Genomic DNA, 27,334 nt, shown 5'->3' with positions numbered 1-27,334 from the left:
TTAGATACATATATGTTTATGATCATTAAGTCCATTTAACATGTTGATTCCTTTATAATTATATCATAAACTTAAATAAAAATAAAAAATCCACAAGTTGAGTGAGACCACCCCAGGCACCCTGTTTTTAACCCCTCAGGCGATAGGACTGATGAAGCAGGTCTGATGAGCATTGGAGAAATAATACACCAAGCCAGTGAGTTCAAGTTTCATTGGGTTTAAGTCTACTTTTTTCCTCATGGCTTTTCTTTGCCATGTGCAGCTTCTGCCATGTGCTACCTATGCCATGTGCTTTCTCTGCCTAGCTCTCAGCCAGACACTTTTCTTTATTCAAAACAACCCCAATCCCAGATGGGGAAAGGTTATTTCAAATACAAAAGCAACTATTCAGTGGATTTTACATCTCAAAGGAAGAGGTTAGGGAAAAAGGAAGTTGGGGGAAGGGCTCACCTACAGTGTACATCTTATCTTTTTTTTTTTCATTTAAAATGTTTTTTTTTTTCTGATAGAAATTTGTCTTTTTTTCTTTCTTTCTAGACTATATTTGTATGATTGCTTTTCAACTTTTTATATTAAGTATATTTATCATTAAAGTTCAAGTATATTTCCTGTAAGGAGCAGGTAAGTTTTATTTCTTGATCCATCTTGCTACTCTTCCTTTTTATTGGTGAATGTAGACAATTAAAACGGAGTTAAATCACTCCTAGCTCAGCATGCAGTAATCACTCCTGGAGAGGTTTGGGGACTATATAGGATGCCAAGACTTGAACCTGGGTCAGCTTTGTGCCAGAAAAACACCCTACCATCTGTACTATATCACTCAGCCCGAAGTCAAGGGTTTTGATAAAAAATGATAAAGAACATATTTTACTGAACATAAAAAGGTAAACCAGTTTCTTTCAGAAATACTAGATTAACAAGAAAGCTCAGAATTAAACCACTATTGTTATGCATAATTAGACTTGTCATGGAAATGCATCACTGATGTGTGAAATTGACACTTTCAAACATAGAAATTTAAATCTGATCCAGCTATCATTTTTTGATCCAGCTATTTTAAGAGATGTTACACTATCTATAATCATAAAAGACTGAAATTGAACTACTTTTTCTAGACAATATAGCATAGCAAATAATACTGTTCTATCCTGCCAGATACACTAGAATCCCTTCGACTATAAAATGAAACAAAGGTTTAGCTTGATACTAAACATCAGGCAATGAAGAATCACATTATTTGACACTCTTTTTAAATATATATTTTATTTAAACACCTTGATTACATACATGATTGTGTTTGGGTTCCAGTCATGTAAAGAACACCACCCATCACCAGTGCAACATTCCCACCACCAATGTCCCAAATCTCCCTCCTCCCCACCCAACCCTCGCCTGTACTCTAGATAGGCTTTCTATTTAGCTCATACATTCTCATTGTTAGGATAGTTCACAATGTAGTTATTTCTCTAACTAAACTCATCACTCTTTGTGGTGAGCTTCGTGAGGTGAGCTGGAACTTCCAGCCCTCCTCTCTTTTGTGTGCGAAAATTATTATTGCAAGAATGTCTTTCATTTTTCTTAGAACTCATAGATGACTGAGACCAATCTGTGTCTTTCTCTCTCTCTCTCTCTGACTTATTTCACTCAGCATAATAGGTTCCATTTACATCAATGTATAGGGAAATTTCATGACTTCATCTCTCCTGACAGCTGCATAATATTCCATTGTGTATATGTACCACAGTTTCTTTAGCCATTCATCTTTTGGAGGGTATCTTGGTTGTTTCCAGAGTCCTGCTATGGTAAATAGTGCTACAATGAATATAGGTGTAAGGAAGGAATTTTTGTATTGTATTTTTGTGTTCCTAGGGTATATTCCTAGGAGTGGTATAGCTGGATCATATGGGAGCTCGATTTCCAGTTTTTGGAGGAATCTCCATAAAGATTTCCATAAAGGTTGAACTAGACAGCATTCCCACCAGCAGTTGATAAGAGTTCCTTTCTGTCCACATCCCCGCCAACACTGCTTGTTCTCATTCATTGTGATGTGTGCCAATCGCTGTGGTGTGAGGTGGTACCTCATAGTTGTTTTGATTTGCATCTCCTTGATGATTAGTGATGTGGAGCATTTTTCATGTTCTTTTGGCCATTAGTATTTCTTCTTTGTCAAAGTGTCTGTCCATTTTTTCTCCCCATTTTTTGATGGGATTAGATGTTTTTTTTCTTGTAAAGTTCTGTCAGTGCTTTGTATATTTTGGAGATTAGCTCCTTATCTGATGGGTATTGGGTGAATAGTTTCTCCCACTAAGTGGGTGGCTTTGTATCCTGGGCGCTATTTCCTTTGAGGTGCAGAAGCTTCTCAGCTTAATATATTCCCATCTGTTAATCTCTGCTTTCACTTGCTTGGAGAGTGCAGTTTCCTCCTTGAAGATGCCTGTAGTCTCAATGTCCTGGAGTGTTTTGCTTATGTGTTGTTCTATATCTCTTATGGTTTTGGGTCCTATATAGAGGTCTTTAATTAATTTGGATTTTACCTTCATACATGATGTTGGCTGGGGGTCTAAGTTCAATTTTTTGCAAGTGGCTAGCCAGTTGTGCCAACACCACTTGTTGAAGAGGCTTTCTTTGGTCCATTTAGGATTTCTTGCTTCTTTATCAAAAATTAGGTGATGGTATGTCTGGGGAACCTTCTCTGAGTATTCAAGCCTATTCCACTGATATGAGGTCCTGTCTTTATTCCAATACCATGCTGTTTTGATAACTATCACTTTGTAGTAAATTTTAAAGTTGGGGAAAGTAATTCCTCCCATATTCTTTTTCCCAATGATAGCTTTTGCTTTTCTAGGGTGTTTATTGTTCCAAACGAATTTTTATACACCAATATTAATAAGGAAGAAATGGACATTAAGAAAACAACCCCATTCACAATAGTGCCACACATCTCAAATATCTTGCAATCAACTTGACTAAAAATGTGAAGGACCTATACAAAGAAAACTATAAAACTCTGCTCCAGGAAATAAGAGAGGACACGTGGAAATGGAAACACATACCCTGCTCATGGATTGGTAGGATTAACATCATTAAAATGGCAATATTCCCCAAAGCATTGTGCAGATTTAATGCGATCCCTCTAAGGATATCCATGACATTCTTCAAAGAAGTGGATCAGGCACTTTGAAATTCATTTGGAACAATATTTAACACTCTTGAGAGAGCTGATATTATAATGGGATGGGAGAAAATGAAAGGGAGGAGGTACCAGTTAATTTAGCTACAATAAACTGGTAGAAGAAAAGTCTATTCAATAAATGCTCTTGAAAAACTAACTTCATGGAAGACAATGAAACTGGACTTTTAAAATTTAAAAGTCTGGACGTTTAAACTGGATGTTTAATAATTTAGATATTAGACCTGAATTCCTAAAGTATCTTTTTGAACCATATAACAAAACATTCAGTGACATTTTCTTTGAAATAGCTTCAGTGATTCAAATATATTGACAACAAAAACAAAGCAAAATTAAACAAATGGAACTACATAAAACTAAAAAGTCTCTGCTCTTGATAAAAAAAAATCTCTAAAAAAACAAAAAAAACACTAAATGGGAGAAAACTTTTGCACACCACATATCTAACAAATATCTAAGACATACACAAAAACTCAACAATAATCAGCTCCACTAAACAATGATGAGAAGAGCTGAAGAGGTACTTTTCCAAAGAAGACATATTTATATCAACAGAGCATATGAAAATTTGGGATATAAAGTGATCGAAATATCAAAATGCTATTGCAAAGGAGAGTAAAGACAAACCATTTTACAAGTCACCTTGTTTTTATGTTTCTACTCACATACAGTTCTGATATGTCAACTAAAATAATAAATCATTCTGCTAACTATGCAAATGAAAGTAGGGCAGTATTATGAATACAAATGTGTACTGCCATAGGTTTATTCCAAAGTGATCTCTATTAACTGTCACAAAGGCAATTATGATATTTACAGCAAATCAATCTAAGCAGGGGTCCTCAAACTTTTTAAACAGTGGGCCAGTTCACTGTCCCTCAGACCATTGGAGGGTCTGACTATAGTAAAAACAAAACTTATGAACGAATTCTTATGCACACTGCATATATCTTATTTTGCAATGAAGAAACAAAACAGATACAAATACAATATGTGGCCCGCGGGCCATAGTTTGAGGACCACTGAATTCTAAAGCATCATCAGAGGAGCTGAAGAAGTGGGAGGAAGTCTTAATTGCAGAGTGAATACCTTGCATGTAGAGGATCTGGTTTCAATTCTCAGCATCAGCCAAAAAACCCAACATTACTAGAATTAATATTTATTATATATGTGGTTTCCAAAAATGTGTTGCACAATCCTAAAAGTAAACAAAAATCAATACTCCTTCAGGTAAATAATTTAACATATAAATGTAAAAGTAAATACAGTAAAACAACAAATACAAATCATATAGTGAAGCTATGTAACTGGAAAAAATGAGGGAGATGGCCAAGCTTAGGAATGATACCTAGGAACCCAAAACCAACAGAGAAAGAAATATATGCATCACCAAAGGAAAATAAATGTATTCTTTAATTGGTAAGTATTGAGAAGCTGGGCCATGGTTGCCAGGCAGAATCTGTGATAGCATTATCCCATAATCATAGAAAAATATACAACAAACTATTTATCATAGCAAGACTCTGGAAACAACCAAGATGCCCTTCAACAGACGAATGGCTAAAGAAACTGTGGTACATATACACAGTGGAATATTATGCAGCTGTCAGGAGAGATGAAGTCATGAAATTTTCCTATACATGGATGTACACAGAATCTATTATGCTGAGTGAAATAAGTCAGAGAGAGAGAGAGAAAAACGTAGAATGGTCTCACTCATCTATGGGTTTTAAGAAAAATGAAAGACATTCTTGCAATAATAATTTTCAGACACAAAAGAGAAAAGAGCTGGAAGTTCCAGCTCACCTCAGGAAGCTCACCACAAAGAGTGATGAGTTTAGTTAGAGAAATAACTACATTTTGAACTGTCCTAATAATGAGAATGTATGAGGGAAATAGAGAGCCTGTTTAGAGTACAGGCGGGGGTCGGGTGGGGAGGAGGGAGACTTGGGACATTGGTGATGGGAATGTTGCACTGGTGATGGTTGTTGTTCTTTACATGACTGAAACTCAAACACAATCATGTATGTAATCAAGGTGTTTAAATAAAAAATAAGAAAAATATACAACAAAACATAATCTTGCTTAAAGTCCTATCAAAGAGGACACAGGGGCATCTCAAACTCCCCTTGATGGGGAGAAACACTACTGAAGACCATCAAGCTAATGTTCAGAACTCTAAGATATACAATTCAGCCCTGGTAAATGCAGATGGGTGTGTGAGGGATTTGGAGCGACAGTTTGCAGTTGAAAAGAAACCTCAATGTTAAGGAACACTGTCCGGGAAACAAGGGGATAATACTGACCCACTGGGCATGCAATTCTGCAAGAGTGTGTAAAATAGACTATAAAATATATATGGAGGTCAAAATTAAGACAGTCATCATCTTAGTGGTTTATTGAGCCTTGCTGAAATGTGCATTTTTGATCTCTTTACTTAGAAACAGATCATGGAGGTAAATTACTGAGAAAAATTTCACCCAACTCTTGTTAGGAGTGGAACAGCCAGGGAATTACTTGCTTAAGAGAAATCAAATAGGAATCAGAGTAATAGTACAGTGGGTAGGGAGCATGCTTTGCATTCCAGATCCAGGAGTAAGCCCTGAGCACAACCAGTTGTGGTCCAAAAATCAGAGAGAAACTAAATAGAGCCATCTTTACCAAGACTACCACTGGATAGTAGCAAGAGCACTCCTACAGTCAGAAAGCTTCACACAGGCCTCAGAAAGCTGGCCATTTAACAAGGAATTCTCCATTACCTCCTATACTATCATTTATCTGCAGAAAGTAAGCACTGGAAATACATATATTTTATATATATATATATGTACACACACATATATACACATATATACATATATATACACGCTACATAGTTCACACAGGTTATATGACCAATATCAGAACAACCTGTAGATTAATGAAAAACAATGTCAAAAGAGAGAAAATATGAAAGTTTAAGAGAAGTACAAAGAAAATCCAGTGCTAAAAATCTAAGTAGCTAAAATGGCAATAGAGGCATTTAACAGTAGAAAACATAAGCATGGGGTCAGAGCAGTGGTGCAAGGGTTAAGGCATCTGCTTTGCCCATGCTAGCCTAGGATGGACCAAGGTTAGATCCCCCATTGTCCCATATGGTCCCCCAAGCCAGGAGCGATTTCTAAGCACATAGCCAGGAGTAACCCCTGAGCGTCACTGGGTGTGGCCCCAAAACCAAACCAAACAATCAATCAGAACATAAGCAGAATATAGAATGAATCAATGAGTATGAGGGTACAGAATCCATTAGAAATAAGAGAAAGGGGGGCTGGAGAGATAGCATGGAGGTAAGGTGTTTGCCTTGCATGCAGAAGGTCAGTTGTTCAAATCCCAGCATCCCATATAGTCCCCTGAGCCTGCCAGGACCGATTTCTGAGCGTAGATCAGGAGTAACCCCTGAGCGCTGCTGGGTGTGACACCCCCCCAAAAAAACAAAAAAGAGACAGAGGCCAGAGCAGTGGCGCAAGCGATAAGGCATCTGCCTTGCCCACGCTAGCCTAGGACTGACCATGGTTCAATCCCCAGGTGTCCCATATGGTCCCCCCAAGCCAGGAGCAATTTCTGAGCACAGAGCCAGGAGTAACCCCTGAGTGTCACCGGGTGTGGCCCAAAAACCAAATAAATAAATAAATAAACTAACAAGATATGAGAATTATGGAATATCATTAAGAGAAACATTATTGTACCATGAATCAGTGAGTTTGAGATTACAGAAGCCATTCAAAATAAGAGAAAAATTTAAATGATATATCTAGGAGATGTATAGATTATCATCAAGAGAAACATTATTTGTACCAGGGGTGGCAAACAAGTTTGACACAAAGATCCAAATTTTTAAACTGTAAGAGTCAGAGAACCACACCACGCAGTGACCTGCCAAAACAGACAAACACTCACACAAAAGTATATAATTTTAACAATAATATATTAAACACATATTGCATTTTGCCATTTTGAGTGAGGGTAAAAATCCTGTTCACCACCCCTGATTTGTACCATAGGAATTTCAAAAGAAGAAGAAAGAAAAATGGGAAAAATTCTTAGTTTGCAAAATAATAGCCATATAATCTCATAATTGGTGATAGAAACCAGATCCAAAAGCTGGTGCCAAATAAAATAAACCAATAGAGGTGAATACATTGTAATTGAAATGATAAAAGTCATGATAGAGGGGCCCGGAGAGATAGCACAGCGACGTTTGCCTTGCAAGCAGCCGATCCAGGACCAAAGGTGGTTGGTTCAAATCCCGGTGTCCCATATGGTCCCCCGTGCCTGCCAGGAGCTATTTCTGAGCAGACAGCCAGGAGTAACCCCTGAGCACCGCTGGGTGTGGCCCAAAAACCAAAAAAAAAAAAGTCATGATAGAGAATTTAAATGCAGTAAGGGAAGACCAAAGACTCAAATATAAGCTAAATATCATAAAATTCACAATGGATTTAGCAAGTAAAATTTTATAAGGCTTAGAATGAATATACTTTGAAATATTAGAAGTGCTGAATGAAAAAAAATGACCTCCAGCCAAGAATATTCTAACCAGCTAGTGTATCACTCATATTCCAAGGAGTGATAGAAAGCATTTCAAATAAAAAAAAAAACAGCTAAAGTAATTTAAGCCTGTGGTAAGTTTTCACTTCAAGGTCAGGATAATATAAAACATAGGATATAGGATAATAAAACATAATATAGGGTATAGGATAATATCCTATATAAAACAAATTTAGCTTAGTTTAGACAATAAAGGCTACAAATGTGTACCCAGTCAAGAACTTAAGATTATAATTACTTTACTGTTTAACTTAGTTTAAATAATAAGGGCTGCAAGTATGTACTCAGGCAGGAATATTCCTGCTAGAGTAGGAGAGTAACCTGATTTTAATGTTATATATTAGAGGTGCTAGCTGGTTGATTCTCACCTTCTGGCCACAGCTATATAAATGTAAATAGTCTGTCCTTTGCTTTTAATGTAACTGCTAGCTATTTTAATGTGCTTGTTAATGTTTAAAAAAAAACAATGGTTAACAAGTCTGGAGCCAGGAACCATTGTAGGAGAAAAGAAACTGTATTCAGTAAATGTCCAACCTACTTACTTCTTCACTGCTATTGAACTGAATCTAGTTTGCAGTCTGGACAAATCATAGCATCTGTCTATCTGTCTCATTATTTGTTAAATGATCTTGCTAGACAGAGGTCAAATGTGCCAACTGATTAACTTTATTGTGGTAAATCATCTCATAATTCCACTAAACAGGGTCTGTACAAATGACTACAAATTTGATACAAAAGACAAAGAAACAACACACAGAGAGATAGCAAAATACTTAAAATCTAAAATTTTGAAAGAATTGTAATTATGGAGTCTCTTAAGAGAACTGAAACTTGGGCTGGGGTGATAGCACAGTGGTGGTTCATTTGTCTTGTATGCTACCAACGTGGGACCATCTCAGGTTCGATCGTCAGCATCCCATATGATCCCCAAAGCCTGCCAAAACCAATATCTGAGCACAGAGCCAGGAGTAACCCCTGAGCACCTCCAGATGTGGCCAAGAAACCAAAGAGAGAGAGAGAAAGAAATGAAACTTGTTCTTTTCTAATTCAAAATTCAAAGGGGGATATGAGCATCCTCTAGATTTAAACTTTGTGGTAACCTGAAATATTAAAATACTCAGAAGAAAGAAGATATGAGACAAATGGAACCTGATCACTACAAGAGAAGGAGATATTAAAGCATGATGGTAGAAAATAAGAGAAAAAAGATAAATTGCTACTACTGCCACAGTTTAAGAAAAGTTAAAATCAGAATGCCTGCTGGGCTCCCCCAGCAGGGATGGCTGAGAAAAGACCTCAAAGAGAGGTTGCTTCCTTGAAAAGTGAAGGTGGGGCCTGAGCAATAGCACAGTGGTAGGGTGTTTGCCTGGTATGCAGCTGATCAGGATGGACCTTGATTCGATCTCTGGTGTCTCATATGGTCCTCCAAGCCAGGAGCAATTAAATAGGTGTGTTCCTATAGTGATGAGAGCATCAAATGAAGCTGTTTGAAACTCAAAGCACTATTACTGATATTGTGGCTTTTATGGACATGTACTAAGTTATCAGGCCTCCTTGAAGAAGGAAGATATGAGGGAGCGTGCCCACACTCACTCCCAAAAGTCCTGGTAATATCACCCTCCCCAGAAATAGGTATATCTGAAGCTTGGTCAGATTGGTGTCCCTGAAGGGAATCATAGAGAGTGATAAGCCAGGGTCATTGGACAAACAGTGATTCTAGGTGATGGAGGCAGCAAGTGTGTTGCTTCAGCAGGGTAGGGTCCCTTTCCTCTCATGATGGCCAGCTTCTTGCTGTGCAGACCAGTATACTCATGACCTTTCACAGCTCGTTTTACATCTTGTTTGAGAAAAGAGTGAGTCTATGGAGCTGCCCTGGTTCAAACTTTAGATTCTGCAAATATTTATACTTGAATATGTTCCAAACACTTTCATTGGTCTTCTAACACAGCAGTTTTCAACCACTGTGCCATGACACACTAGTGTGCAGTGAGATATTGTCTGGTGTGCTGTGGGAAAAATTCCAATTTCATCTGTAACATGCAGCTTTGGCTCACAAATAGACCAATAATTAAAAAATACTTTTTTAACATTTTTTTTATTTTTGGGTCAAACCCGGCAGCGCTCAGTGGTTACTACTGGCTCTACGCTCAGAAATTGCTCCTGGCAGGCTTGGGGGACCATATGGGATGCTGGGATTCGAACCACCGACTTTCGTATGCAAGACAAATGCCTTACCTCCATGCTATCTCTCCGCGCCCCCCCTTTTTTTTTTAACATTTTTTAATGGTGGTGTGCCTCATGATTTTTTTTTTATGGAAAAAAGTGTGCCTTTGCACAAAAAGGTTGAAAAACACTGTTCTAACACACTCCATTTAATTTTCACGACAACTAATGATGGTGATTCATTTTGTAGATGAAAAGCAATAGAGTGACAGATAGCAAAACGACTTGCTTATTTGCTTAGAATCATAATTAATAAATCTTGTTTAGACAATAACAGTAGTCCTCTTGTATTCCTTGGAGTTGTCTTTTTTATATGTAATGATAAGATACTATGTACAAAACCAAAAATTTACAATAAAAAAGAGAAAGTTGCATTTCAAAATTCTACTCCACAAAAGAACCAAATGATAATGCTTTTTGTTCTTTGCCTTTTGTTTTGTCTTTGCAGAATGTATAGATAAATATTCCACCAAGAAGTCATTCAATATAGTTTTAAAGTCACTTTTGTTTTCACTCAGATTTGCATTTATATATAGATATATAATATTTTAATTAAATTTCTTTATTTTGGGCACTGTGGTTTACAGAGTTGTTCGTAATACAATTATTTCTGGCATTCAGTATTCCAACACCAATCCCACCACCAGTGTAATTTTCCCTCCAACTTTGTCACCAGTTTTCTAACCTTTCTGAAGCCTGCCCTTTGGCAGATAGGAATAACTTACATAATGTTGCTTGGTACAACTAAATGGCAATGAATTACCAAAAACTTCATTAAAAGAAAATTTGTGAAAATTGTCATATCTCCCAATGGGTTTATGTCATTGTCATAAGGGCTACTAAGTTGAGCATTCTGTTGTTGATTTCATTTATTGAGTTTATAATATTTTTAATAAACCATAAGTGGATTATATGATAATTTCTCATAAATTAATACTGGGAAGTCAGTATTAAAATTGTAGGGGTGTTGCGTGCTGGATAAGTGGATGCTGGGTTCAGGAATTTGAAGCTCTCTGGAACTGAGCCTATAAGCTAATAGAACAACAGCAGTGGTTTGTAGGTATGCCTTCTGGGAGTTCTGGAGGGACAGAAGTGCTGGGGGAAGCAGAGTTCCCTAGCTCCAAACTATCCCGGAAAACATCAGCCACAAAACCCGAAGTTTTGGTAGCTAGGTGTCTCTGCAGAGAATAGTGGAAAAGCAGTGAAGCTGGGCCATTGTCTGTGTATGCAGCAGCCAAGGCTTCAGCAAGGTGGGGAGGGCTTGCCATATCCCTCTCTTAGGGCCCTAGTGAGATCAGCTAGCTGTAAAGCTGGGATGTCCTTGAGTTTTGTTGCTATGTATGCCTCTCAAGAATTAGATGAGTCTGTGGCATTGGTTGCTTGCACAGACATGGCAGAAAGATCTGGTTTTGGGTCATGGGTGTCAGGATTTCTGGAAGTACAGAGGCATGGGATGAGGCCTGCCTTGGTTCATACCATCCTTGAAGATATCAGGCACAAAACCTTCATACCTTGACGTTTTGGCAGCTATGAGTCTCCACAGAGATTAGTGGAAAGCAGTAAAGCTGGTCTGTTGAGATGGAGGCAGCTGTAGTTTGGATTTATTTGTGTAGCTGCCAGAATTTAAGCATGACTGGGGATTACATGTAACATTTTAAATAGATGCATATTATAACACCATATGACATACTATTTAATTATTGTTTTGTTAACTACCACTTTTTGCAATTAGTCATGGTGTTATAGTAACAGTCCTGAATATGTGAATATTTCTAGTAATTAGATTCTTAGAAGTGCCATTTCTTGGCTAAGGAGGATGCATTTTTACAATATGTCAGTTCTATCAAATGTAATTCAATTTGGGGCCAGAGCGGTGGTACAGTGGTAGGGCTTTTGCCTTGCACGCAGCTGACCTAGGACGGACTGTGGTTTGATCCTCCGGTGTCCCATATGGTCCCCCAAGCCAGGAGGGATTTCTGAGTGCATAGCCAGGAGTAACCCCTGAGCTTCACCAGATGTGGCCCCAAAATAAATAATATGTATTCAATTTGTTGAGAATTTTTATACTGCAGCTAAAGTGATCTTTATAAATGAATTTGATCAAATGGTTCTGTCAAAAACAAGGCAGAGAAAAATTTGATAGATTTCTACTGCCTGTAGTATACATTTTAAAACACTTAATTTTAAAAGTGCTTGCAAAGTACAACGAGTGTATATTCTATAAGACAAAATCCACCACTTCAATAAAAACCTTTTTATGTATACAATCCTTTATCTTTGATTCTTATGTAAAGTAGAAATATTTAATTTCTAAATTACCATAGCACTTAATTTATTATCCCTCTGATAGCACCAACTATATTTCCATATGTGTATCTGTCTCTTCTGTTTTTGTTGGAATTTTAAGGTAGATACTGTGTCTTTAATCATCATTGTATCCATAGCAATTTGCACAATGGCTGTCAGAGTTATTGCTTAACAATTGTGTGAAATGGCTGTAGATACTTTTTTGGTTTGTTTTTTGGGCCATACTTGATGGTTCTCAGGATGTACTCTGCATTCAGGGATCATTCCTGTCAGGGCTCTAGTGGACCATATCAAACCCAGGTTGTCCACATGTAAGGCAAGCACCTTACCCACTGGATTATGTCTCTGGCCCAAGTGAAGATACTATTGAGATAGTCCCAGTAGTAAGAATGTTTGAATATAGAGTAAATGATGGAGAGTTTGAAGTACAGCAGAAATATAAGAATATACAAACAAAATATGTTAGGAATGGAGAAATAATAGGCTTAAAGTGATGGAAGTCTTTATGGGATTTTCTCCTCTGTTTCAAGGAACTCTGACTCATTGACTTAATAGAACTTGAAACTTGTAATCTTATTGAAAATTGGATGACTAAAAACCTACTTGGTGGGGGGAATAAATGACTCAGCTGTTTTTCCTACACTAAGATGCTTATGCTGCAAAACCCAGCCCTTTGGTGAGAGGAAAGAGGGCACCAGCAAGGGTGTGAGGGAAACTGGGGACTTTAGTGACAGGAGAAGCGCACTGGTGAAGGTTGTTCTACATTGTATGACTATAAATCAATCATGAACAATTTTATCTGTGGAAAACAAATGTATTATGAACAAACTTTAAACCACAGTGTTTAAAAAATAAAAAACCCAACCATTTTCAGAGTTAAAACAATTTTCTCTGATATAATAATCAACACAAAAAATTACAAAATTCACACATGGCAGAGAAGTTGAACTTTTTGGGAAAAACAAAGTTAGTGTCTTTATGTTTAGATTTTTAATTTTATTATTTTTTAAAAATTTCTTTATTTAAGCACCAGGTTACAAACCTATTTATATTGGGTTTTAGTTAAAAAATGCACACCCCCCTTCAGCAGTGCAACTTTCCTTCCACCTATGTCCTCCATTTCTTTCCTTCCCCCTTTCCCTGCTTGTCTTCAAGACAGGCATTGTATTTCTCTATCATTGTCATGGTAGTTATTACTGTAGTGTTTTTTTTTTTTATCTAAGTGACATATCACTCTTTGTGGTAAGCTTCATATCATGAGCTGGTCCTTCTGGTCCTCATCTCTATTGTCTCTAGGTATTATTTTTTTTTTTAAATTTTTTTTTTATTTAAACACCTTGATTACATACATGATTGTGTTTGGGTTTCAGTCATAAAAGGAACACCACCCATCACCAGTGCAACATTCCCATCACCCAAGTCCCAAATCACCCTCCTCCCCACCCAACCCCCGCCTGTACCCTAAACAGGCTCTACATTTCCCTCATACATTCTCAATATTAGGACAAATGTAGTTATATTCTCTATATTTCAAAATGTAGTTATTTCTCTAACTAAACTCATCACTCTTTGTGGTGAGCTTCCTAAGGTGAGCTGGAACTTCCAGCTCTTTTCTCTTTTGTGTCTGAAAATTATTATTACAAGGGTGTCTTTCATTTTTCTTAAAACCCATAGATGAGTGAGACCATTCTGCGTTTTTCTCTCTCTCTCTGACTTATTTCACTCAGCATAATAGATTCCATGTACATCCATGTATAGGAAAATTTCATGACTTCATCTCTCCTGACAGCTGCATAATATTCCATTGTGTATATGTACCACAGTTTCTTTAGCCATTCATCTGTTGAAGGGCATCTTGGTTGTTTCCAGAGTCTTGCTATGGTAAATAGAGCTGCAATGAATATAGGTGTAAGGAAGGGGTTTTTGTATTGTATTTTTGTGTTCCTAGGGTATATTCCTAGGAGTGGTATAGCTGGATCGTATGGGAGCTCGATTTCCAGTTTTTGGAGGAATCTCCATATCGCTTTCCATAAAGGTTGAAATAGACAGCATTCCCACCAGCAGTGGATAAGAGTTCCTTTCTCTCCACATCCCCGCCAACACTGTTTATTCTCATTCTTTGTGATGTGTGCCATTCTCTGGGGTGTGAGGTGGTATCTCATCGTTGTTTTGATTTGCATCTCCCTGATGATTAGTGATGTGGAACATTTTTTCATGTGTCTTTTGGCCATGCGTATTTCTTCTTTGTCAAAGTGTCTGTTCATTTCTTCTCCCCATTTTTTGATGGGGTTAGATGTTTTTTTCTTGTAAAGTTCTGTCAGTGCCTTGTATATTTTGGAGATTAGCCCCTTATCTGATGGGTATTGGGTGAATAGTTTCTCCCACTCAGTGGGTGGCTCTTGTATCCTGGGCACTATTTCCTTTGAGGTGCAGAAGCTTCTCAGCTTAATATATTCCCATCTGTTAATCTCTGCTTTCACTTGCTTGGAGAGTGCAGTTTCCTCCTTGAAGATGCCTGTAATGTCCTGTAGTGTTTTGCCTATGTGCTGTTCTATATATCTTATGGTTTGGGGGCTGATATCGAGGTCTTTAATCCATTTGGATTTTACCTTTGTACATGATGTTAGCTGGGGGTCTAAGTTTAATTTTTTGCAAGTGGCTATCCAATTGTGCCAACACCACTTGTTGAAGAGGCTTTCCCTGCTCCATTTAGGATTTCCTGCTCCTTTATCAAAAATTAGATGGTTGTATCTCTGGGGAACATTTTCTGAGTATTCAAGCCTATTCCACTGATCTGAGGACCTATCCTTATTCCAATACCATGCTGTTTTGATAACTGTTGCTTTGTAGTACAGTTTAAAGTTGGGAAAAGTAATTCCTCCCATATTCTTTTTCCCAATGATTGCTTTAGCTATTCAAGGGTGTTTATTGTTCCAAATGAATTTCAAAAGTGTCTGATCCACTTCTTTGAAGAATGTCATGGGTATCTTTAGAGGGATGGCATTAAATCTGTATAATGCCTTGGGGAGTATTGACATTTTGATGATGTTAATCCTGCCAATCCATGAGCAGGGTATGTGTTTCCATTTCCGTGTGTCCTCTCTTATTTCTTGGAGCAGAGTTTTATAGTTTTCTTTGTATAGGTCCTTCACATATTTAGACAAGTTGATTCCAAGATATTTGAGTTTGTGTGGTACTATTGTGAATGGGGTTGTTTTCTTAATGTCCATTTCTTCTTTATTACTGTTGGTGTATAGAAAGGCCATTGATTTTTGTGTGTTAATTTTGTAGCCTGCCACCTTGCTATATGAGTCTATTGTTTCTAGAAGCTTTTTGATAGAGTCTTTAGGGTTTTCTAAGTAGAGTATCATGTCATCTGCAAACAGTGAGAGCTTGACTTCTTCCTTTCCTATCTGGATTCCCTTGATATCCTTTTCTTGCCTAATCGCTATAGCAAGTACTTCCAGTGCTATGTTGAATAGGAGTGGTGAGAGAGGACAGCCTTGTCTTGTGCCAGAATTTAGAGGGAAGGCTTTCAGTTTTTCTCCATTGAGGATAATATTTGCCACTGGCTTGTGGTAGATGGCCTTCACTATATTGAGAAAGGTTCCCTCCATTCCCATCTTGCTGAGAGTTTTGATCAAGAATGGGTGTTGGACCTTATCAAATGCTTTCTCTGCATCTATTGATATGATCATGTGGTTTTTATTTTTCTTGTTATTGATGTTGTGTATTATGTTGATAGATTTACGGATGTTAAACCAGCCTTGCATTCCTGGGATGAAACCTACTTGATCGTAGTGGATGATCTTCTTAACGAGGCATTGAATCCTATTTGCCAGGATTTTGTTGAGGATCTTTGCATCTGCATTCATCAGTGATATTGGTCTGTAATTTTCTTTTTTGGTAGCGTCTCTGTCTGGTTTAGGTATCAAGGTGATGTTGGCTTCATAAAAGCTATTTGGAAGTGTTTCTGTTTGTTCAATTTCATGAAAGAGTCTTGCCAAGATTGGCAGTAGTTCCTCTTGGAAAGTTTGATAGAATTCATTAGTGAATCCATCTGGACCTGGGCTTTTGTTTTTCGGCAGACATTTGATTACTGTTTTAATTTCATCAATGGTGATGGGGGTGTTTAGATATGCTACATCCTCTTCCTTCAACCGTGGAAGATTATAAGAGTCCAAGAATTTATCCATTTCTTCCAGGTTCTCATTTTTAGTGGCGTAGAGTTTTTCAAAGTAGTTTCTGATTACCCTTTGAATCTCTGTCATATCAGTAGTGATCTCTCCTTTTTCATTCCTGATACGAGTTATCAAGTTTCTCTCTCTCTCTTTCTTTGTTAGGTTTGCCAGTGGTCTATCAATCTTGTTTATTTTTTCAAAGAACCAACTTCTGCTTTCGTTGATCTTTCGGATTGTTTTTTGAGTTTCCACTTCGTTGATTTCTGCTCTCAGCTTTGTTATTTCCTTCTGTCTTCCTGTTCTTGGGTCCTTTTGTTGAGCATTTTCTAGTTCTATTAGCTGTGTCATTAAGCTACTCAGGTAAGCTCCTTCTTCCTTCCTGATGTGTGCTTGCAAAGCTATAAATTTTCCTCTCAGTACTGCTTTTGCTGTGTCCCATAAGTTCTGAGAGTTTGTGTCTTTATTGTCATTTGTTTCCAGGAACCTTTTTATTTCCTCCTTGATTTCATCTCGGACCCACTGGTTATTGAGCATGAGGCTGTTTAACTTCCAGGTGTTAAAGTGTTTCTTCTGAGTCCCTTTGGAGTTCACAAATAATTTCAGAGCCTTGTGGTCAGCGAAGGTAATCTGCAAAATTTCTATCCTCTTGATCTTATGGAGGTATGTTTTATGTGCCAGCATGTAGTCTATCCTGGAGAATGTCCCATGTACATTGGAGAAGAATGTGTATCCAGGTTTCTGGGGATGGAGTGTCCTATATATATCCACTAGGCCTCTTTCTTCCATTTCTCTCCTCAGGTCTAGTATATTCTTGTTGGGTTTCAGTCTGGTTGACCTGTCCAGTGTTGACAAAGCCGTGTTTAGGTCCCCCACAATTATTGTGTTGTTGTTGATATTATTTTTCAGATTTGTCAGCAGTTGTATTAAATATTTTGCTGGCCCCTCATTCGGTGCATATATGTTTAGGAGAGTGAATTCTTCCTGCTCTACGTACCCCTTGATTAATATAAAATGTCCGTCTTTGTCCCTTACAACCTTCCTGAGTATAAAGTTTGCATTATCTGATATTAGTATGGCCACTCCAGCTTTTTTATGGGTGTTGTTTGCTTGGATAACTTTTCTCCAGCCTTTTATTTTGAGTCTATGTTTGTTCTGACTATTCAGGTGCGTTTCTTGTAGGCAGCAGAAGGTTGGATTGAGTTTTTTGATCCATTTAGCCACTCTGTGTCTCTTAACTGGTGCATTTAGTCCATTGACGTTGAGAGAAAGAATTGTCCTGGGATTTAACGCCATCTTTATTTCAAAATTTGGTGTGTCTTTTGGGTAGTCTTGTCTTAGATTAGGTCTTTCAGTTTTTCTCTTAAGACTGGTTTTGTGTCTGTGAAGTTTCTGAGCTGTTTTTTGTCTGTGAAACCATGTATTCTTCCATCAAACCGGAAAGTGAGTTTTGCTGGGTAAAGTATTCTGGGTGAAGCATTCATTTCATTCAGTCTTGTCACAATATCCCACCACTGCTTTCTGGCATTGAGCGTTTCTGGTGACAGGTCTGCTGTAAATCTCAGGGAAGCTTGCTTGAACATGATTTCCCCTTTTGATCTTGCTGTTTTCAGAATTCTGTCTCTATCTGTGGGATTTGTCATTGTGACTAAGATGTGTCTTGGGGTGGTTTTTCTGGGGTCTCTTTTGGTTGGTACTCTTCGGGCATGCAGGATTTGATCACATATATTCTTTAGCTCTGGAAGTTTCTCTTTAATGATGTTCTTGACCATTGATTCTTCCTGGAAATTTTCTTCCTGGGTCTCTGGGACTCCAATGATTCTTAAGTTGTTTCTGTTGATCTTATCATAGACTTCTATTTTCGTCTGTTCCCATTCTTTGACTAATTTTTCCATTGTCTGCTCATTTGCTTTAAGTTTTTTGTCCAATCTCTCCTGCTGTATGGAATTGTTATGTATCTCATCTTCCACAGCACCAAGTCTATTCTCAGCTTCTGATACCCTGTCCCAGAGCTTATCCATTTTGTCATTCACTTCGTTTACTGAGTTTTTCAGGCCTGTTAGTTGACATGTTATTTCAGTTTGGAGTTTTGTCATTTCTGCCTTCATATTTTCTTGGTTCTTATTAGTGTTCTGTTCAACTCGATCCATGGTTTCTTGGAGTCTGTTGAGCACCTTCCATATTGCTAGTCTAAAGTCCTTATCTGAGAGGTTGATTAGTTGTTCAGTCATTATCTGGTCCTCAGAATTGTCATCTTCATTCTCTATGTCTGATGCTGGCCTGCGCTGTTTCCCCATTGTCACATTTGTATTGTGGGTTTTTCTACGTGTTGTAGTGGTATTCATTGTCTATATGATGTAGGCAGCACACTCCTCTGGCTCCTCCCTTTCTGGATGGGCTGACTTGCCTCTAAGGGAGGGGAGTCCTCCGTGGATGAAGCCTCACACTGGGTCAAATCTTAGGCCCGAGCATGTAACAGAGAAGACAGTCCAGAGAGAAATGTTTGCTTCTGTGATATAGCGCCGTTCTTAGTGTGATTTTTCCTTCTTGTTGCAATGGAGTTCTTTCCTTAGAAAGAGTGCACGGCCGCGTAGCGAAGCGGAGCGGCCGTGCTCCTCTGAGCCTCTTTTTGCCCCACTCGCAAGAGTTTCACGCAAGAGGACAGTAGACAGACATAGACAGGTCACACTCACAGTCTTTCACAGCTGAGCCCCACTGGGCCGGTGTACTTTCGCGGATTTTCCCCGCCTGGTGTCACACACAGGGAGCCAGCTTTTGCAAAGGATAGCCGGTTTTTATGCTCTGAAGTACCTCCCTGAAAATGGCGTCTGGGCGAGCGAGGTTTCTGGAGGCTCTTTTTGCCCCACTCGCAAGAGTTTCACGCAAGAGGACAGTAGACAGACATAGACAGGTCACACTCACAGTCTTTCACAGCTGAGCCCCACTGGGCCGGTGTACTTTCGCGGATTTTCCCCGCCTGGTGTCACACACAGGGAGCCAGCTTTTGCAAAGGATAGCCGGTTTTTATGCTCTGAAGTCCCTCCCTGAAAATGGCGTCTGGGCGAGCGAGGTTTCTGGAGGCTCTTTTTGCCCCACTCGCAAGAGTTTCACGCAAGAGGACAGTAGACAGACATAGACAGGTCACACTCACAGTCTTTCACAGCTGAGCCCCACTGGGCCGGTGTACTTTCGCGGATTTTCCCCGCCTGGTGTCACACACAGGGAGCCAGCTTTTGCAAAGGATAGCCGGTTTTTATGCTCTGAAGTCCCTCCCTGAAAATGGCGTCTGGGCGAGCGAGGTTTCTGGAGGCTCTTTTTGCCCCACTCACAAGAGTTTCACGCAAGAGGACAGTAGACAGACATAGACAGGTCACACTCACAGTCTTTCACAGCTGAGCCCCACTGGGCCGGTGTACTTTCGCGGATTTTCCCCGCCTGGTGTCACACACAGGGAGCCAGCTTTTGCAAAGGATAGCCGGTTTTTATGCTCTGAAGTTCCTCCATCTCTAGGTATTATTACTATATTCTCTTTTATTTTTCTTAAATTCCACAGATGAGTGAGATTATTCTGTGGTTATCTCTCTTCCTCTGACTTATTACACTCAGCATAATATTCTCCATATTCATACATTTATAGACAAATTTCATGACTTCACTTTTTCTAATAGCTGCATGGTATCTCATTGCATAGATATACTAGTTTTTTTTTTTTTTTTAGCTACAAATCTGTTATCAGGCATCTGGGTTATTTCCAGATTCTGGCTATTGTAGATAGCACTGAAATGAATATAGGAGTACAAAGGGCATTAATGTATTGTATTTTGTGGTCCGAGGGTATATCTGTAGGAGTGGTATAGCTAGATCATACTGGAGTACAATTCCCAGTTTTTTTTAAGGAATATCCATATTGTTTTCCAGAAAGGCTGGACTAGACGGCATTCCCATCATCAGTAAGAGTTCCTTTCTCCGCACGTCCACACTAGCATTGAAACTCTTAAACTCCTGTTCTTTGTGATGTGTATCATTCTCTGTGGTGTGAGGTGGCATCTCATTGTTGCTTTGATTTGCATCTCCCTGATTATTAGTGATGAAGAGAATTTTTATGTGCCTGTTGGCCTTGAGTATTTCTACTTTGAGGAAATGTCTGTTTATTTCTTCTCCCCACTTTTTGATGGGGTTAGATAATTTTTTCTTGTTAAGTTCTGTCAATACCTTGGATATATTAGATATTAGCCCCTTATCTGATGGTTATTGGGTGAATAGTTTCTCCCACTCCATAGGTGACGTTTTTCCTCTAGCCACTATATCTCTTGAAGTGCAGAATCTTCTCAGTTTAATGTAGTCCCGTTTGTTTATCTTTGCTTCCACTTATTGGACAGTGATGTTTCCTGATTGAAGATGCCTCTAGTCTCAATGTCATAGTGTTTGGCCTACATTTTATTCTGTGTATCTTATAGTTTCATTCCTGATATCAAGGTCTTTAATCCATTTTGATTTGATCTTTGTGAATGGTGTTAGATAGAGGTCTGAGTTTGCTTTTTTTGCTTGTGGCTGACCAGTTGTCCCAACACCACTTGTTAAAAGAGGCTTCCTTTGCTCCATTTACATTTCTTACCCCTTTGCCAAAGACTAATTGATCATATGTCTGAGGGGCATTTTCCAAACACTCAGGTCTATTCCATTAATCTAAGGGTCTGTTTTTATTCCAATACCATGCTGTTTTAAATGATTATTGCTTTGTAATAAAATTTAGAGTTGGGGTAAGTGATGCCTCCATCTTTTCTTTTCCCTAAGGGTTGCTTTAGCTGTTCATAGCTGTTTATTGTTCAACTGAATTTCATGAGTGTTTGATCTACTTTGAATACTGTCATGGGTATACTTAGAGGGATTGCATTGAATCTGCATAAACTTTGGGAAGTATTACCATTTTAATTATGTTGACCTTCCCTACCCATGAATAGGGTATATGTCTCCATTTCCTTTTGTTTTCTTTTATTTCTTTAAACTGTGTTTTATAGTTTTCTTTGTATAGGTCCTTTACTTCTTCAGTTGACTCTAATGTATTTGAATTTTTGTGGTGCTGTAGTGAATGGGATACTTTTGGTTTTGTATTTTGGGCCACACCCAATGGCACTCCGGTTACTCCTGGCTCTTCAGAAATTGTTCCTGGCATTATACCATATGGTACACTGGGAATTGAACCCAGTTCCATTCTGGGTTAGCTACGTGTAAGGCAAATGCCCTACCACTGTGCTATCTCTCCGGCATATTTTATAGAGTAGCCATTGATTTTTCCTACTGAATTTTGTAGCCTGCCATTTTACGATACAAATATACTGTTTCTACAAGCTCTTTTGGAAGTCTTTAGGATTTCTAAATATAGTATAATGTCATCTGCAAACAGTGAGAGCTTGACTTCTTTCTTTTCTATCTAGATATCATTGATATCTATTTCTTTCCTAATTACTAAAACAAGTTCTATGGTTGAATTGGAATGGAAAGAGGGGACAGCCTTACTTTGTGCCAGATCTTAGGAGAGACTTTCAGTTTTTCTCTATTGAGGATAATATTCACCATTGTGGTAAATGGCATTGACTCTACTGAAAACAGTTCCTTCCAATTCCAATTTTGTTGAGAGTTTTTATCATGAATGGATTTTGGACCTTATTAAATGCTTTCTCTGCATTTATTGATATGATCAAGTGGGTTTTTATTGTATTGATGTACTATATTACATTGATTGACTTGCATACATTGAACCATCCTTGCTTCTCTGGAATGAATCCAACTTGGTCACGGTGTATGACTTTCTTATTAGCTCCTATTTGCTAAAATTTTGAGGAGGTTCTTTTTATTTGTGTTCTTCAGGGATATTGGTCTGTAGTTCTTTTTATGTGGTGTCTCTGTCTGCTTTTGGTAATAGAGTGATGTTACCTTCATAAAAACTATTTGGGATTGTTTCTGTTCCTTCAATTTTCTGGAAGAGCCTGAAAAGTATAGGCAGTAGGTCCTCTTGAAAGGTTTGAAAGAATTTGCTAGTGAATCCATTTGGTCTTGAATTTTTGTTTTTGGGAAGAATTTTGATTACCATTTTAATTTCCACAGTAGAGATGGATCTGCTCATATATGCTAGATCATCTTAGTTTCAACATTGGGGGATTATAAGATTTCAATAATTTATCTATTTCTTCCAAATTCTCTTGTTTTGTGGCATGGAGTTTCTTAAAGTATTCTCTGATTAACCTTTGAATTTCTTTAGTATCTGTAGTAGTCTCCCCTTTTCACTTTTAATTTGGTCTGTTTACTTTCTCTTCCTTTCTTTTTGAGTTTTGCTAATTGTTTATCCAACTTGTTTATTTTTTCAAAGAACTAACTCTTGCTTTCATTGACCTTTTGGCCTTTTTCCTGGATTTCCCACTCGTTGATTTCTACTCTAAATTTTATTATTATTATTTCCTTCTACCTTTCTATTTTTGGTTAAGTTTGTTAAGCACTTCCCAATTTTATAAGTGCCATTAAGTTATATATGTAGAAATTAAAAAATACTCTTCCCCAGTGTTAAAATAAATTTTTCTTTAAAATTCAAAACTTTGGGGCCGGAGAGATAACATGGAGGTAGGGTGTTTGCCTTGCAAACAGAAAGCCAGTGGTTTGAATCCTGGCATCCCATATGGTCCCCCGAGCCTGCCAGGAGCTATTTGAGAGTAGAGCCAAGAGTAACCCCTGAGCACTGCCAGGTGTGACCCCTCCCAAAAATTCAAAACTTCTTCAGGATTCAGGTGGGAATGGGTATGTATGAGAATAGGTGAGTTACAAATGTGTTTAACCTAACTCAAAAGAAAATGGTCTTCCAAAACACTCTAGGGCAGGAGTCGTAAACCTTTTTTTCCCCAAAGGATTATGTGGATATTTATAACATCACTCTTGGATATATAATATATAGACAGTGGGAAGAAATTAGGTCCCATTAGATTACAGGAATGATCACATGACTTTGAAGGCCTAATTCAGCCCAGGGTCCTGATATTTCCCATCCCTGCTGTAAACCTATTCTGGAACAAATTATATGTGTAAATGAGTTCTTGTCTTATTTCAGGTAATACTAGTGCTTTGACAAAAGAGCAGAATAAAAAAAGAGTAAATCATGTCGGAGATACTAGACCTCTCTTTTCTGTCTGAGATGGAAAGGGATTTGATCCTTAATGTTCTGCAACGAGATGAAGAGCTCCGGAAAGCAGATGAAAAAAGAATTAGGTAAGCATCCCAGAAAAAGCATGAGTTCCTGCACTTTTTATAAAAAACATCCAGACATTTTTATTATACATCTAATTTTTAAAGCTTCTGATGCTCATTGGGTCAAGTTTGGCTCTGCCATTGTTGCTATCACAGAATGAATTAGTCTTACTGTTTATTCTCTATAACCACGTTTCATTGATTTCTGAAAATCTTTATTCCATTTGGGCTTCTCTTCTGGGTCTTCTCAGGCGACTGAAGAATGAGTTACTGGAGATAAAAAGGAAAGGGGCCAAAAGAGGCAGTCAACACTACAGTGATCGCACCTGTGCCCGATGCCAGGAGAACTTGGGTCGATTTACTCCTAAAACTAACACATGTCGGGGTTGTAATCACTTTGTGTGTCGAGACTGCCGAATCCAGGAGAACAATGGTACCTGGAGATGCAAAGTATGCACCAAGGAATTGTGAGTGTCACCTATCATGGAGGGGAGAGTGGGACTGAGGCCCTGCTTGTGTTGAGGATTCTTCCCTTAGCTGTTGCTGGTTGAGTAAATAGCCAGCTATTTTCTTTTATTTCTTCCTAGAGAATTGAAGATGGCAACTGGAGATTGGTTTTATGACCAGAAAGTGAATCGTTTTGATTACCATACAGGAAGTGAGATTATTAGGATGTCTCTGCGCCGCAAACTTGCAGGTATGGTACCTGTTTGGGAATAGTTTGTTGAGGTATTTGACCTCAATATCTGATACTTACTTGACTTATCTAATATGGGATTCTACTTCGCTCTCACTGATGTGTTTGTTCCTTGGGTTCAGCCCATTTGTTGGGGAATATAAAATAGTATAGTACCAGGATTTCTATAGGTGTTGTGCATTTTCTTTTCCTCTTTATCATCAACACTCTGCCATGTTTTTGTTTTTCTTGAAGTGAATAGAAGAGAGACAGTGCCACAGTCTCTCCTTCACCAGTCAGAAGTGGGCAGTAGCTGGCCTGGGAGAAAGATCATTCAGGAACAACATAAGGATCCCAGGTAAGAATCAAGTAATAATAAATGCTATGCATTCTTTTTATTCTTTTATATTTACTTTCTTCTGTTTATAAAATAATAGATGTTTAAATTCTAAGAATCGTTAAAACTATTTTCAAATAGTTAAATAAAACAGAGGAAAAAAAGAAAAATCCCAGTTTAACAACTCACATGTTAGTATTAACATTTTGGCATATTTAATATCATTGGTTTTTAAAAGAATAATTTCCTTTTCCAACTTAGTGACGTCAATTATGAAATCAAAGTCTAAGTGTTTGTTTTGACTGTCATTGTGTATTCTTTTGCTTTGTTTTATACATATATATACATATATATATATAGCATATATAAGTGAGGTCATCTGACAGTTATCCTTCTCTTGGTTATTTCACTTAACCTGGTACCCTTTAGTTTCATTCAAATTATAACAAAAGGCAAACTAAGTAGTTTTTCTACGTATTTTTTTTTCGGGCCACACCCATTTGATGCTCAGGGGTTACTCCTGGCTAGGCACTCATAAATTGCCCCTGGCTTGGGGGGACCATATGGGATGGCGGGGGATCAAACCATGGTCCTTCCTTGGCAGACACCTTACCTCTAGCGCCACCTCGCTGGCCCCACAAACTAAGTAGTTTTAAGAAACTGAGTATTGTGTCTATATACCACACTTTATTTATCCACTCATATGATTTGGGGTATTTGGATTAGTGCTGCATAAGAATATAAGTGTATATATCTCCTACAATTAATATTTTTGTGTTCTTGGGTAGAATTGGTGGATCATATGAAAGTTATATATACATATATATATATATTTTTTTTTGGGGGGCCACACCTGGCAGTGCTCAGGGGTTACTCCTGGCTATCTGCTCAGAAATAGCTCCTGGAAGGTGCGGGGGACCATGTGGGATGCCAAGATTCAAACCAATCACCTTAGGTCGTGGGTCGGCTGCTTGCAAGGCAAACATTGCTGTGCTATCTCTACTGCCCCTGAAAGTTATATTTATTTATTTATTTTGATTCTTGGGTCACACCTGGTAGCGCTCAGGGGTTACTCCTGGCTCCACATTCAGAAATTGCTCCTAGCAGGCTTGGGGACCATATGGGATACCGGGATTCAAACCACTGTCCTTCTGTATGCAGGGCAAACACCCTACCTCCATGCTATCTCTCTGACTGCGAAAGTTTTTAATTTTTTAATAATTAGTTTATTTCCTTTAATTAGCTTAGTAGTAATTTCTATATAAGCCTTTGATCTCTTTTATTAAGTTCAGTTCTAGGTTTTTTGTTTGTTTTAATGCCATATCCAGTAATTCTCAGAGCTTATTCCTGTCTCTGTGCTCAGGAACCATACAGGGATGCCAGAAATAGAATCTAGGTTGGCTTCATAGAAGTCACTTGCTGTACTACTCTCTGGCTTATGATTTGTTTTGTTTTGTTTTGTTTTTGTTTTTGTGTTTGACTATACCCAGCAGTGGTCAGAGGACCATATGTAGTGCTGGCAGTCCACAACTGAACGAAGTCAGCTTTATGCAAGGCAAGCACCTAACCTACTGTACTTTATCTTTGACACTAAGTACTGGATATTTTGGGGCAAAGTATTAAATGACTTACTTTTAGACATATTTTTTGTTCCAATTGTTTATATATATATATATATATATATATATATATATATATATATAAATGCAATAGATTTTTAATTTATGGACCAGGCCAAGCTCAAAGCTTACTCCTGGTTCTGAATTTAGGATCATTCCTGGAAGGCTTGGGGGTGGTGCTAGGGGTTGAACCTGGATCAGACACTTGCAAGGCAAGCACTTTATCTACTGCACTATCTCTCCAGTCTTAAAGCTGATTTTTGAGTGTTAATTTTGTAGCCTACTTAACTTTGTGATACAAATATATTGTTTCTAATAGTTTTGGTGATTTTTAAGGAATTTTTCTATGTGTATTATCTTGCCATATGCAAATAGTGATAATGTATCTTATTTGCCAATTTGAATCCCTTTATTTTTTTAATCTAATTCTTGTGTTGAGAATTTTTTAAGCTAGAGTGGAGTATGCCAAGTTGTCAATTTTCTCCCATACTCATAATATATATACATATATGCCATAGTTTAAAGTTTGATTGTAAGTATACAATTTTTGGGGGGGGAGTCACACCTGGTGATGCTCAGGGGTTACTCCTGGCTATGCACTCAGAAATTGCTCCTGACTTGGGGGACCATGTGGGACACCAGGTGGTCGAACCACAATTTGTCCAAGGTTAACGCTTACAAGACAAATGCCCTACATGCTCTGGCCCCATGAATCTTTTAAAGTATGACTATTTATATGACCTCTAGTTGGAAAACAGAATATAATTTTCATAAATCCTGGCAAGGAAAAATAAGTTGGGGAATCTTATGAAGTTAAGACAAAGTTGCACATTAATTTTTATCCTGTTTTTTCCCCTCAGATATGTTTTGTACTTGTGGTTGTTTTTTTATTTTTTCAGGAAAATTCTTCTCTGTTGTATCTTCCAAGTTCTTATGTTTGATTAGTTAAGTTTGCTGTTTCATTAATACTGTATTTTTCATTAATAC

At 38.0% G+C, this 27,334-nt stretch overlaps 1 protein-coding gene across 1 annotated transcript in view; it reads left to right on the top strand.

The window, feature by feature from the left end:
• SYTL4 (synaptotagmin like 4) overlaps positions 1 to 27,334 on the top strand; it is a 110,343-nt gene that overhangs the window by 41,355 nt on the left and 41,654 nt on the right. Inside the window, exons 3-6 of the mRNA XM_049766601.1 lie at positions 23,579 to 23,736; positions 23,967 to 24,182; positions 24,303 to 24,412; positions 24,647 to 24,749. Coding sequence (XP_049622558.1) covers positions 23,627 to 23,736; positions 23,967 to 24,182; positions 24,303 to 24,412; positions 24,647 to 24,749 — 539 coding nt within the window. The 5' untranslated portion in view covers positions 23,579 to 23,626. The remainder of the gene's footprint in view (positions 1 to 23,578; positions 23,737 to 23,966; positions 24,183 to 24,302; positions 24,413 to 24,646; positions 24,750 to 27,334) is intronic.

This window comes from Suncus etruscus, chromosome X (genome assembly GCF_024139225.1).
Source record: "Suncus etruscus isolate mSunEtr1 chromosome X, mSunEtr1.pri.cur, whole genome shotgun sequence".
NCBI lineage: Eukaryota > Metazoa > Chordata > Mammalia > Eulipotyphla > Soricidae > Suncus > Suncus etruscus.
Note: the sequence above shows the minus strand (reverse complement) of the source record. Positions and strands in the feature narration are given on the sequence as shown.